Source organism: Sinocyclocheilus rhinocerous, unplaced genomic scaffold, assembly GCF_001515625.1.
Source record: "Sinocyclocheilus rhinocerous isolate Xijiao unplaced genomic scaffold, SAMN03320098_v1.1 scaffold861, whole genome shotgun sequence".
In the NCBI taxonomy this organism is placed as follows: domain Eukaryota; kingdom Metazoa; phylum Chordata; class Actinopteri; order Cypriniformes; family Cyprinidae; genus Sinocyclocheilus; species Sinocyclocheilus rhinocerous.
This window is the reverse complement of record NW_015640043.1, coordinates 121,874-134,382: the sequence shown is the minus strand read 5'-3', so window position 1 is coordinate 134,382 and position 12,509 is coordinate 121,874. Positions and strand designations below refer to the sequence as shown.

General features: G+C 35.7%; 2 protein-coding genes across 2 annotated transcripts in view; both read right to left on the bottom strand.

Annotated features, from left to right (window-relative positions):
• The window catches only part of LOC107752339 (cytosolic carboxypeptidase 2-like), a 12,605-nt gene extending 5,473 nt beyond the window's left edge, over positions 1–7,132 (bottom strand). Inside the window, exons 1-10 of the mRNA XM_016568290.1 lie at positions 7,127–7,132; positions 6,896–6,959; positions 6,626–6,775; positions 4,987–5,172; positions 3,654–3,761; positions 3,401–3,554; positions 3,059–3,292; positions 1,135–1,540; positions 862–1,004; positions 461–620 (exon numbers count right to left, since the gene is read on the bottom strand). Of these exons, the coding sequence (XP_016423776.1) occupies positions 461–620; positions 862–1,004; positions 1,135–1,540; positions 3,059–3,292; positions 3,401–3,554; positions 3,654–3,761; positions 4,987–5,172; positions 6,626–6,775; positions 6,896–6,959; positions 7,127–7,132 (1,611 nt within the window). The remainder of the gene's footprint in view (positions 1–460; positions 621–861; positions 1,005–1,134; positions 1,541–3,058; positions 3,293–3,400; positions 3,555–3,653; positions 3,762–4,986; positions 5,173–6,625; positions 6,776–6,895; positions 6,960–7,126) is intronic.
• A 1,453-nt stretch (positions 7,133–8,585) lies between these two features.
• The window catches only part of LOC107752338 (formin-binding protein 4-like), a 15,003-nt gene continuing 11,079 nt past the window's right edge, over positions 8,586–12,509 (bottom strand). The window contains exons 13-17 of the mRNA XM_016568289.1: positions 10,493–10,520; positions 10,268–10,403; positions 9,977–10,170; positions 8,885–9,042; positions 8,586–8,787 (exon numbers count right to left, since the gene is read on the bottom strand). Coding sequence (XP_016423775.1) covers positions 8,694–8,787; positions 8,885–9,042; positions 9,977–10,170; positions 10,268–10,403; positions 10,493–10,520 — 610 coding nt within the window. The 3' untranslated portion in view covers positions 8,586–8,693. The remainder of the gene's footprint in view (positions 8,788–8,884; positions 9,043–9,976; positions 10,171–10,267; positions 10,404–10,492; positions 10,521–12,509) is intronic.

The window sequence follows — 12,509 nt, the reverse complement described above, 5'->3', positions numbered from 1 at the left end:
TAGAGTTTAGAGTAGTAGAGTTTGCACACTACTACACCTGTGTGACTGTAAATGTCTCTGAGTTTTGTTACCGTTCTGTGCCCATTATCCGCTATTTCCACCACTTAATCAAGCCACTCTTCTTTAAAACATGATGACGTTTTATTTCATATGTCACTGCGTTTGTGTTGGCTATCTTTGAGCTATTTCATCTGCAGCAATTAAAGTATTCGATTTCTTTAACAACTCATTCGGCGCACATCATTCTTTCTATGAAACCTGTAAACCGCATTCACCGGTTCTAACTCTATAGCGACACACCAACTCTATAGCGGTTTGCCCGAGCATTGCAATTATTTAGCATTTATTAGAATTCAATCAAATGGCTTTCCCAAATCAGTTTTTTGCGTGTGTCCTGCATGCGGCATATTATGCGCACGCGCGCAGCTTAGAGGGAACATTGCTGACGATCACAACTAACCTTGTCTTTAGCGTTCTTGCTCATCATGAGAGGGAAAACGCGTTCTTGAAGACACTGCGAGGCATCTTTCCGATCACTGCATCCATACATGAACACGTTGTTTTTCCTGCTATGGCCATGAAAGTCACAGTAGACCACCACCTCTCTTTCAGCAAGCAACCTGTTGGGATCAAATTAGCCAGGGTGTATAGGTACGGTCACATTTATTATTGTTCAGCAAAAATTTGTGGGCGAAATCCAGTCATTCCAATAGTAATCCAAGTCAGCAGAATTTCGCGTAAGGGTGAAAAAGTTCCCCATGCAGATTTACAATAGACTTTTTCCGCCGAATGTGACCGCACCTTATACCGACATTAAATGTCACATTAGAATGAAAAAAGAGTGACACAACCAATACTCACCGTTTCACCATGTTGCGAGTGTACCAAATGCAGGGGAAAGAGTCGCGCAGCAGACTGCGGTAGTTTCGGTTCAAATCGCGGCCTGCGAGCGAACAGCGGTAGTTTCCCACCACCACACCATCAGGGTTTAGCATCGGTATAACCTGCGGCCAGAACATCCGTTACTGTGGTAATCTAACTGTTTACATGTCATAAAACACTTGGCATGAGTATATATATCTAAATTTTCGCCAAAACCCGTTCTCCATCTGTGCCCTGCACTCCTTCTCTCACCTTAAAGATGAAAATTTCCCTCAACAAACGTGCGTCAGGCAAGTCGCTCAGTAGGAACTCCAGAAAACCCTGCATCATCCAAGAGCCGTTGGTTTCTCCTGGATGCACCCGTGCCGTCACGACAACTGCCCGCTTAGCTTTGCATTCTGCTAAGCTGGTGGACGGCGCTGTTACAGTCAACACATACACGGCATTTCCTGCCAGACTACGACAGAGCACCCGCAGCTTACAGTAAGCTGCACGGACAGGGTCTGAGATGACCTCACGCAGGTAATGCTGCAGGTTTGAATATGTATAAGGGTAGCAGTGGGCCAGGTAGCAGGTGTCACCGTCGAAAGGGAACTCCAGAGTCCAGGTGAGGGAGTACAGCGCTTTACCATCCTGTTCAGTGTTGTTTCTGTAGTACCTATAGAAGACAATGAGACAGCAGTTGGGTAAATTATGCCATTTTATTCCAGATCTGTTAATTTAGTCAAAAATAATTTAAAAATGCAATTTTATACAATGACTTGAACACACCTCTTGCTTGATGAGCATGTTTGTCATTTCTTAATTAAATTGTATTTTAATATTTTTTGGGGTGGGCATAAAGCCAAACATGTCAGGTGGCACAAGTGCCCTGATATGATAATAAAGAAAAAGCCTCATTAAGTTCTTGAAAAAAAAGCAAAATCTTTTGTAATTTTATTTATTTTAGCACATTTTATTTAAAAAAAATATTAATTGCTTTACTGCTCATAAATATTTGAAAAAATGTGTCCAGCAAGTCAAAGTCATGTAGTGCAACCAGCATAGGGGGGGAAAAATGATATCATAGAAAGCACCCCTGCAGACCCTCATGACTGTGTGTCAAGGTCAATAAGTCTCTTAAAATATCAGATAATTTGACCTATTTATAATAAATTGTAAAATTTAATGTGGTCTGACTCCCAAAAGTTGTAATGATATTTATGAATGAATTACTTGTATTTTTTTAAAATATATACTTAAAATAATAACTTTTAAATAATTTAGACGTGTAAACACTGTAATCAAGGTGTAAGTAAAATATGTTTTTACTTGATGGTTACATTTCTTTAAAATGTTATGAAGTTTTTCAAACCATATCAAATCAATATGAGTACATTTCTAAGAATTTTGCATGCGTTTTCTATGGAAGCCCATTTCCACCAAATGAGGGAAAAGTCAAAATTATTACATAAAAGGCACATAATCTCATAATTTTGACTTTTTATGTCATAATAAGTTTGATTTTTAGCTCATAATTATGATTTAGTATCTCATAATCTGAACTCTTTGGCCTGGTTTCACAGACAGGGCTTAGATTAAGCCAGGATTAGCCCTTAAATTAGGACATTTAAGTACTTTTTTTGTATGTGACCTAGAAAAAAACATTACTGGTCTGCTTCTTGATACAAATCAATGGCACTAACAAATTTTAAAGGGGTCATATGTGACGTAGACATGTGGGGGCGTGTTTAAACGAGGCGTTTTAGGAGGGCTTGGACGAGTCTTAACTTTTATAAAGAATATCTCTTTGGGTTTGAGACTTTAGTCTTTGCAACTTTAGGGATCTTATCTATTCACGAACAGCTTGTAACACTCCAAAGAGAAAGGAAAACTTGAAATCACATCATATGACCCCTTTAAGATATGTCAGTTCAAGTTTCTTTCAGTTAAGACAGCTCAAACATGCATTTTAGTCTGGGATTATGCTTAAGCCTTGTATGTGAAACCTGGCATTTATGTTACGATTTACCAAAGCATGATTTTTTTCTTACATGGTGGAAATGGGCTTTCATAGTTTTTAACTAGATTTTTAAAAGATTTTTCCTTTTATTTATCGTGGACACTTATATGTCATTGACAAATTTACCAAATGATAACTGAGCCTCAACTTTATGTGTTCATGTTGAGAAATCACCTAATATTGGTTCCTGTTCGCTGCCATCCTTCCCCCTTCAGCCAGGCAGCGTGTTCAGAGTAGAGCAGTGGGCGCATTCCGGCACTATACAGACTGCTGGCCTTCATCAGGTTGATGATGGTGAAGCGGTAGGTGACGCCTGCCCTCATGTTCCTCACCCGGAAGTAGAACCACTGAGTGTGCTTAGTAGTGTACAAGTCAGGGCGCAAAGTCAGCTCATAGTCATACTGACCACTGGAAAGCCAAGATCAGAGAGTGGTTTACATTAAATGAAGATACACAGGCTTTACATCTTGTCAGAAGAGACATTTATGAGAATATTAATGAAGCTGTGTGACTCACACTTGTACTGCTTTTTGAAGGTTTCCACTCTCAAAACGGGACTCAAAAGCTAGCGTAGGCTCCTCCTGATGGTTGGCAGCACAGGACGTGGCACTTTTAATGGGTCCTCTGCTCCCACCCACACGAGAGTAGGTGAAGTAGGAGGTTTTTGTGGCTAAATGGTGTGGTGAACCGACAGGTGAGGATATAAAACCAAAGTTTGGAAGTAGCTACAGATTTTTACGCAGAGGAAAAATCTGCACTATTTTCTTACCTGGGTCTATGTAGTAGACAGTGTTTCCTCTCACCTTTCCTACCAGCATGGGAGCCTCTTCTTCCCCTGCTGGCTGATAGAACGGCTCCGGCTCTGAAGGGTCCCATTCTGTTTTTTCAAACATTCACAACATTAATAATTCAAGATGTATGAAATGAAGTGAAGAAATTAAGGTTTTATAGAAGTATTTACACATTAAGACGTACAGAAAAACTAGCTTAAAAATCTAGTTTCAAAAGGGTGGAACTTAATTTTTATTATTTTCAAAAATGGATTTAAATATATTTTGTAAGGTAATGTGGGTTTTATTTTATTTTATTTTTTGTTTTGTTTTGTGCAAATATCATGAATTGTTCATTCATAAATATCATCAATTTTGGGCAAATTGCATCACATAACACTTTAAAACCCGAACTTTTTTTGCCCTAAAAAGTCACATAAGATGGAGTATAAAGCATAAAATGTAGTTTTAAAAAGGTGAAACTTAATTATTATTTTATAATAAAATGTTTTTAAATGTATTTTGCATAGTAACTTATTTTTTTTGCAAATAGCATGAATTGTTCATTGATAAATATAACTTTTGTTCAAACCATATGACACTTTAAAACTAAGCTAACCTTGTCTTGCCATAAAAAGACAAATCATTTGGTATTTTAAGAGACTAAAAACATCACATCAAAATGCTGTGTAGATTATTAAGGGTGAAACTTGATCTTAATTAGAATTTTCAAAAATGTTTTAAAATATATTTTGCATGGTAAAAAGTTATTTTGTTTCTTTTTTTTTTATTACACCAATATCATGAACTGTTAATTCATAAATATAATCAGTTTTGGGCGAGTCACACCACAAGACACTTCACAGCCTGAACTAAACTTGTCTAATCATAAAAATGTGTCTTACTGACCTTGACACACAGTCATGAGGGTCTGCGGGGTCCTCTCAATGATCTCTTTTTCTTTTTTTTTTTTTTTTGGTTGCACAACACGATTTCAATTTGGCTGGGCTTTTTTTCCAACTATTTATATATTATTAATATACAGATCATGTTTTATTACATTTTACAATCATGTTTTATTACATTTTTGACTCTCTCTCTCTCTCTCTCTCTCTCTATATATATATATATATATATATATATACACATACACACACACACACTATGTAATATATATATATATATATATCACTGTATGGATAAATTGCATTTTTATTGTATTTTATTAATAAATTCACAGACTCTGGGAGAAAGGGTCTCCACACAAATCACTACTGATTTGGTATCTGTCTGACAATATACTGTATTGGTAGTAAAGTAAAGCACTGATACCTATATGCTGGATTTTGTCACGGATCACCTCACATTCTATGGGCCAGCGGACGCCCTGGAATGGACAGGAGGTAGAAGGAATTGTGAAGAGGTCCAAAGGCTCCCTCAGGCGTGGAATGGGCCGCTCACCGTCAAAGTCAAACACAAGTTGCCGGGTTCTGAGCAATTTGTCTAAGCTGAAAAAATCTTGGAAGAAATGAAACACTGACATATTATTACAAAATCTAATTTATTACCCAACAGACAAGCTGTAGTTAAAAGACATGTGAGAAGCATTTGTTACCAGCAGCGATTATCAGAATTACCCTTGTAACGAAGACGTACAATTCATTGGTACAAGCTCCCTAAAACAATTATGTGTTCTTAGTGTCTGAATCTTTTATAAAGGCCATAAATTTAAAATGGGAACTAGCTGTTTAGACTCAAGTGTTACATATGTGACAACTTGAAAAAACTTGAGAGAAATGCAAAAATATCATTATTTAGGTGGCAAAGGTGGTGATTTGTTGAAAGATTCAGTATTGCATCTTAACATGGGATCAACTCTATTTTTGTCTCGTAAACTACAATATTTTAATTGACATATCATATCATGCTTCATTATGGAAGCCCATATCCACCACATAAGAAAAAAAACATGCTTTGATGAATCCTAATTATGACTTTAAAAAGTGAGAATTAGGAACTAAGAATTCAAAATTATGACATTATGAAATAACAAGTGATAATTATAAGACAAAAGCACAGAATTATGCCATTGTAAGTCATAATTATGAGGGGGGGAAAGTCCAAATTAACATACTAAGTTATGAGACAAAAATTCTGACAATTAAGTAAAAAATTTTATTTCTTAATTGTGACTTAATCATTGATTTTTAAAATTTGTTTATTATTGATTGACTTTATATTTTATAATGTCATAATTTTGACTTTTTATGTCATGATTATAATTTTTTAAATCATGATTTTTTAATTTACATATCAGAACATGTTTTATTATGGAAGCACATTTCCACCACATAAGAAAAAAACATGTTTTGGTAAATCATAATTATGGCATTAAAAAGTCATAATTATGAAATAAGAATTCTAAATTCTGACATTATGAAGTAAAAAGTCAAAAGTATGAGAAAAAAAAGTCATAATTATGACATGATAAGTCTAAGTTATGAGAAGTCACAATTAAATTGTTATATATTTTCATAATTATGTGATAAAAAAAAAAAACGAAATTATGAGATAAAAGATGACAAAAAAATTAAATTGACCAAAAAGTCATAATTATGAGATAAAAAGTTGAAATTATGACATCCTAAGTCATAATTATGAAAAAAAATATGACCTAAAAAGTCGAGTAACAGTCAAAATTCTGACATAAAAAGTCACAATTATTATATAAAAAGTCAAATCTATGACATACCAAGTAATAATTATGGGGGAAAAATTAAGACAATTAGGTTTATGCCTTAATTATAACTTAATTATTGTGTTTTAATGACTACTTATTTCATAATGTCATCATTTCATCTTTTTATGATTTAACAAAGCCTGGTTTTTTTCTCATGTGGCAAAATGGGTTTCCATATTTCACATCACTGTCAACTGACCCAAATCCAAGAGTTTTGCTTATTTAACTTACTGTGACATGGCTTGGGTTCCTCCTGCTCCTCTTCGAAGTTGGAGTCATTGCTCTCAGATGGTGAGTTGATCATGTCAGAAGCAGTCGAATCTTGGTTGCCCTCCCATTCTCTCTTGATGGGGACACCTGAATGCACAGAAGAGCTATTGTCTATGTACACAGAGACAAAATGTAAGTAAAATATGTAATGCTGTATTAGAAGACATACTAAATCCTTTAAACCAGTCAAACGATGTTAAACCCATCCAAAGGCTGACTCGAATAACTGACCCGAGAGAAATCCATAATGCTGAAGATGTCGCAAAATGAATTTCTCGTATGGATCATCTGATTTCTTTTATTCAACGGGATAGGAGAACAAAAAGTGAGTTTAAGTGCAAGCAAAGGGGCAGAAGGTTAACAGGCATTGAGTATCAGTGAGTTGGCATGTTAACCAACTTGGTAATATTAGACTGTAACCGTAGAGTGCAAAGCAGCAGTAAATTTTGTGCGATCACTCACCTGCATTCCCGAACCTCGAAGCGATGCGATGCGTTAATGCGTTACATTAACGCATCGAAAACAACGCTAAATAACTTTACAATTGACAAGCGCCTGACAAGATATCAAATAACACAACTGGTTAGTATAGAACCATCTTGATATAAAATCCCTGATGAAAATTAGTGTTTTGCAATAAAAACGGTCTTAGCAGACAGCTAAATAGTTTATACTTTTTAATGGAAATGTTCTCGTAACAATTATTGTTGAGGAGCCCCTGACGCCATTTGTGTCACTGTTGCCAAGGCCACGACGCACGTTTCCTGCTTGAAGCACGCTGCAATATGGTAATACATATACTATACTATACGTATACTATGTGTACTGTATACTATGGTAATAGTATGTAACAGAACCACTGATTTATATGACTCTCTTTTAGAAGAAAAATGGTTATGGAGCAAAATGTCTATTTGCTGCTCAGTGTTATTTTATAGACATTAATATAAATAGCATTTATTCCATATTACTATTTATTTAGAATTTCCCTTTATTTGTATATTTTTAATTTTTATTTATAGATTTAGTAATTTTTGGGGTGTCAGTTTTATTCATTTGTAATTAGATGCCTATTTAGCTTTTTATAATTTTTCATTTCAGTATCAGCTTATTTTCAGTTTGTTTTAGTAATTTAGTACTTAAACTAAACATTAGAAATGTTGCCTGAAATATTCACATATGAAGTATACGTTTGGATAAAAAAAAGAGGTTAAAAGAAAAGTTGCTTGAACAAAATATTTGTAGAATTTTTTTTATTTATTTACAATGTAGAAAAGGTTTGATGGCTCTACATGCCCAGTTCAGGGAACATTTACACTGAACAACGATTTTTCGATTTAAAAGACATTTAGTGAACAATGTTCATTAATATTATAGAAAAAAAAAAGAAGTTGGCACATGAGTTGACTTTATCACAACAACATCGGTGGGGAAAAAAGATATAGTTAGTTCACATATGAAGCATACTTTAAAGTGCAAAAGGACATGGAAGTCTCAACTATGATTTTGGAAGCATGGCTGAAACTCTTGTTAACAGTGGTCAGTTGGTCTGATCCAAGACTGATCTTTCTAGCACAGCTCACTGTACACCCTTGACATTGTACAAAACGTATGTTTTGTTTTTTCTGAGAAACTGGAACAGTCCTTTAATATTGATTTCATTACATTTTAATTTACAGATAAATCGTGCACAGGTTTCATGGTTGGAGTAATAAAACAAAAGGAGAACGAAATATTCTGTACATGTTTAACCTGGTTTCAGGTTCACTGCATCTTTAAAATAACTTTTGGACATAAGCAGTTTTATTTTTCAACAACCCATAACAAACTATACCTTTAGTCAAAAGATGATGCATTTGAATTTAACAGCACGGAGCTGACCTAAAATAGGCTCCGACAGGCAATGTGCGGTTATATTAAAAAAATAAACATTCATTCAAATTTGCCCAACTAAGTCCACTGAAGCTTAGCAAGTGGGACACAACACCAAAACACAGTTCAGTCCGCTCTTGTTTACTGTTTAAGACTGTTAAGAACTCTGCATCATCTTTTTTTTCTTTAACAGTCTTTCCCTCCAGTCATCAGGAAGTGTTTCAAAGTTAGCATTCTTCACAGACTTCCCTCTGCAAATGGAGACAAAAACGACAAGTATTTGAACAATCTGCATTTTTTCCCTCAAATTTATGCTGATAATCTTTGTAATGGCTTCTTTAAACTTACGATGCAAGCTGTTGTTGTTTCCATTCCTCAATGCGTCTGTTGTTGTGCTGTTCTCTATCTTCTTCGCTGGAGCTCGACTTCTCCTCTTCATCTAGCTCTTTCTGAATGCTCTGCCACTTCTTTACCAGGGACGGCATCTTTGTCTTGCTCTTCTTTGACTTTAAAAAATAAAATGCCAGCATTTAAATTATTTTCTTTCTAAATTAATGGGGACATTGGATGCGAAATTCACTTTTACATGTTTGCATATAAATGTGTCTTAGAAATGTGTTTGACACAACCACCCTACAATGATAAAAAAAAAACATTCACTCCATTTTTTAATGCCCAATAAACCTAAAGAGTCTAAATTATCAAGCCGTTTTGATTTTCAGAGTAGTATGAAGTCATATTGTTCAGGCCCCACCCACAACTGCTGACAGACTGTCCCATATGTTTCATTGGCAATGCAGGCGTCTTGTAGTTGGATGCAAAAGTGAACACAAGGCCGGTTTACACCGCAAGAATGAGCAGCGCTAATTTTTTTGTCGTGCTGCATGTCAACAAATGAGTGCATTCACACCGGGCGCAGGAGCAGCATGTGAGTGTCAAGCAGGAGCAGCACTGAAGCGATGGTTTCGGTGCAGAGGCGTTTAATAGTCTTAATTTACTCCCAACATGAGAGCCACTGAGGACACAGTGGATTGGTTTAGTTTTTGATGGTAACGCACCACCAATGGTGCAGTAGCTCATTATCATTTAAAGAGACACGCACCTTTCACAAGGTAAAAAGGGTGTTGTTTTACACTACCATTGAGGAATTTCAACCAAAGTACGCTGCAGGCATTTCATGAAGACCCTAAAGAATCAAACCAACTTGTGGAAAATGGGCATCTGATGTATCTAAAAATATAATATTTTATGGGAAAAAAAAGAAAGAAAAAAGAATAAAACAAATACAGCAATACAAAACTCAAGAACCCAAAAACAAAACAAAAACAGCAGAACAAAACACACCAAACACAAAAACAAAAACCCCAAAGCAAAAAAAAACAGCCAAACAAAAATGCAACAACAAAACCACAAGAACAAAATAAAACAAAAAACACCCACCTTCTCTTTCTTTTGTTTCTTTGTTTTATCTGTGAGGGCTTTGCTCATCGGTTCCAGGGTGCTGGGAGGTTGTGGAGCAGGAGGGGGTGGCTGGGGCGGCAGAGCTGGCATTGGTGGGACTATGCTCTCTGTAGGCAAAGGAGGTGCAACTGTAGTTGTCATCCCCCAGTAAGCACTTCCAACTAGAAGTGGGGCTGTGAATGAACGAGAGGAACATGAGGAACAACATCTTGCCACAAGACAGGATTTTCTATGAAAATACTGATGTGTGTAAAAGTAGTTTATTCTCACCAGCAGTAGCAATGGGTTGAGTGTAAAGAATGGGGCTGCTGCCGATGGTGACTGTTTTGGCCAGCGGGACTGAGCCTGGGGCCTTGCGTTTCTGGGCTTTAGCCGCAAGTCCCAAAGATGCTGCTTCCTCAGCCGCCTGAGAAAAAGACATCAAAAGATATCGTTTCACTATGCACTAAAGCATAATAAACTAAATAATCTTAACTCAAGACAAACAAAAGTGACCTTGAACTCTTCTGTTCCAGGAGCCGGACTGGCAGCAAGACACAGTACCCAGGGATGCAAACTAATCAAAGGTGACAAAGACGAGCACCCCCCCCCCCCCCTACATTTTTTAAACAATTATAATAATTTAAAGCCTTTATTTTCTAACTCTGCCAAAATTAAATTTAAATGTTCACTTTCAGAAGACAGGAAAAAAATGTTCTCCTGGTGGAAAACAAAGACTTGATGAAAATGAAAATGAAAATGACATGAAATTATCATTATATCCAGTAGATGGCAGCAGAGGATCACCCATTAGCTCAGTTGCCATTTCAACTCCCGTTTTTCTCATGTCTTGCTTTTGGATTTATTATAAAATGACAATGAAGTATAGCAAGTGCAGGAAGTCACAAAGTCTCATGTTAAATAAAAATAAATAAATAAAGCCCAGACACCAACAGCCTAGTAGGGTTAATTATTTAAATACTTATCTAGCTAACTACAAATTAAGTTAATTATTAATTGTATAATAATTAAACAATGCATTAAATATTTTGGCTTTTTTTTTTTTAGATTTAATTTAAAAACTACATTTTTCAAACTTTGCCTAAAAAAGGACACATCAAAAGGAGTTTTGTTACTCTGAATTTACTCTGCATCACTTAAAGCTAGGGATGTAACGATTAACCGCGAGCCGGTTGAAAATCGCATTTTAAATGAAAAGAGCACAGACAAAGCCTTATTTTGTTTATATGAAGAGTAATTTTTTTCACGTAATTTTTTTTACACTCGCATTTGTCATTCCTGAAACAGCATACGTGGACGGTTTGGTCCTCTTACACTTTTCTTCAAACTGTGCATGAAGTAAAAACTGAGCACGCGGAAACTTCTGATATAATCAATAACTAACTAAAGCACACGCACACAAAAACACACAGGAGAGTTTGAAAGCGGGTGACTTCGAGTGGGTACAGAATTGAGTTGGTACTACTGGAACTGTAAAAAGACCCCTCCCCCCAAACATTTTCTCATCGGATCTACACGAATCTCGCAGGTGACATATTTTGATCTCAAAAAGGTGAATTTTCACCTAAAGTGAACTTTAATGATCAATATATAATAAATATTAATATTTAATTTTTACTGTGTTTTTTTTTTTAAACAGTAAAGCACTATTTTAGTTTTCATTCAGTATTCATTTTAAAAAGTATCGGATGATTAATCGGTATTGACCAGTGTGGTCCTACCTAGCTATTGGTATCTGTAAAATCCACTGTCGTTCGACATCTAACAGGGTGTCTACAGATATGAACAAGTTAAATTTAAGACTTTTTAAGACCTTTTTAATACCACCTTATGTGAAATTTAAGACCAAGCAAATGCCGGGTGTGGCTTGGGGAATGTGCGCAATAATTCTGTTCTGATCTTTGTTTGGAACTATTTTCGTTGGTGAAATAGAACAAAATCAATTGTGTCTAAAAATGTAAGTAACTTCATATACTTTACTACTTGTTTGTTGAACTAAAATCAATGTAACATTTGCAATCGTGAAAATATTCAGCAAAATAGATCCCTTGTCATGGTATGTTACTTGACTATATCATGCTATAAATAAACTAAACATTTAGAATTTTTACCTCAGTATGTTTGTTCTGTGAGTTTCTTTATGTGTGCCGTACGCTCATTTGATTTGATTTCTCCATGAAAGTCTCTCACAGAGACAGGCAGCACGAGCCTCAACAGCGCGACATTGATAATAGAAATACACTATCAATTATCAATCGCTGTTTAAGCTGAATGTAATAAAATCAGAAGAATCATTTGTGCGTTTTGATGCGTGATTATATTTTGTCACTTAAGTTTTAATCAAGTTATTAGTCCTGTCGGGCAAGTACAATTCTCAAGCCATTTTTCAGTAAACTTGCATGAACCCATTTATAGTAGTTCGGAGGCTGGACAGCGAGCTGGTGTTCGACTGTATTCTGTAACCGCAATTCTCTCTGATGACGCGGTAACTACAGCGGAGAAAAAGTACTCT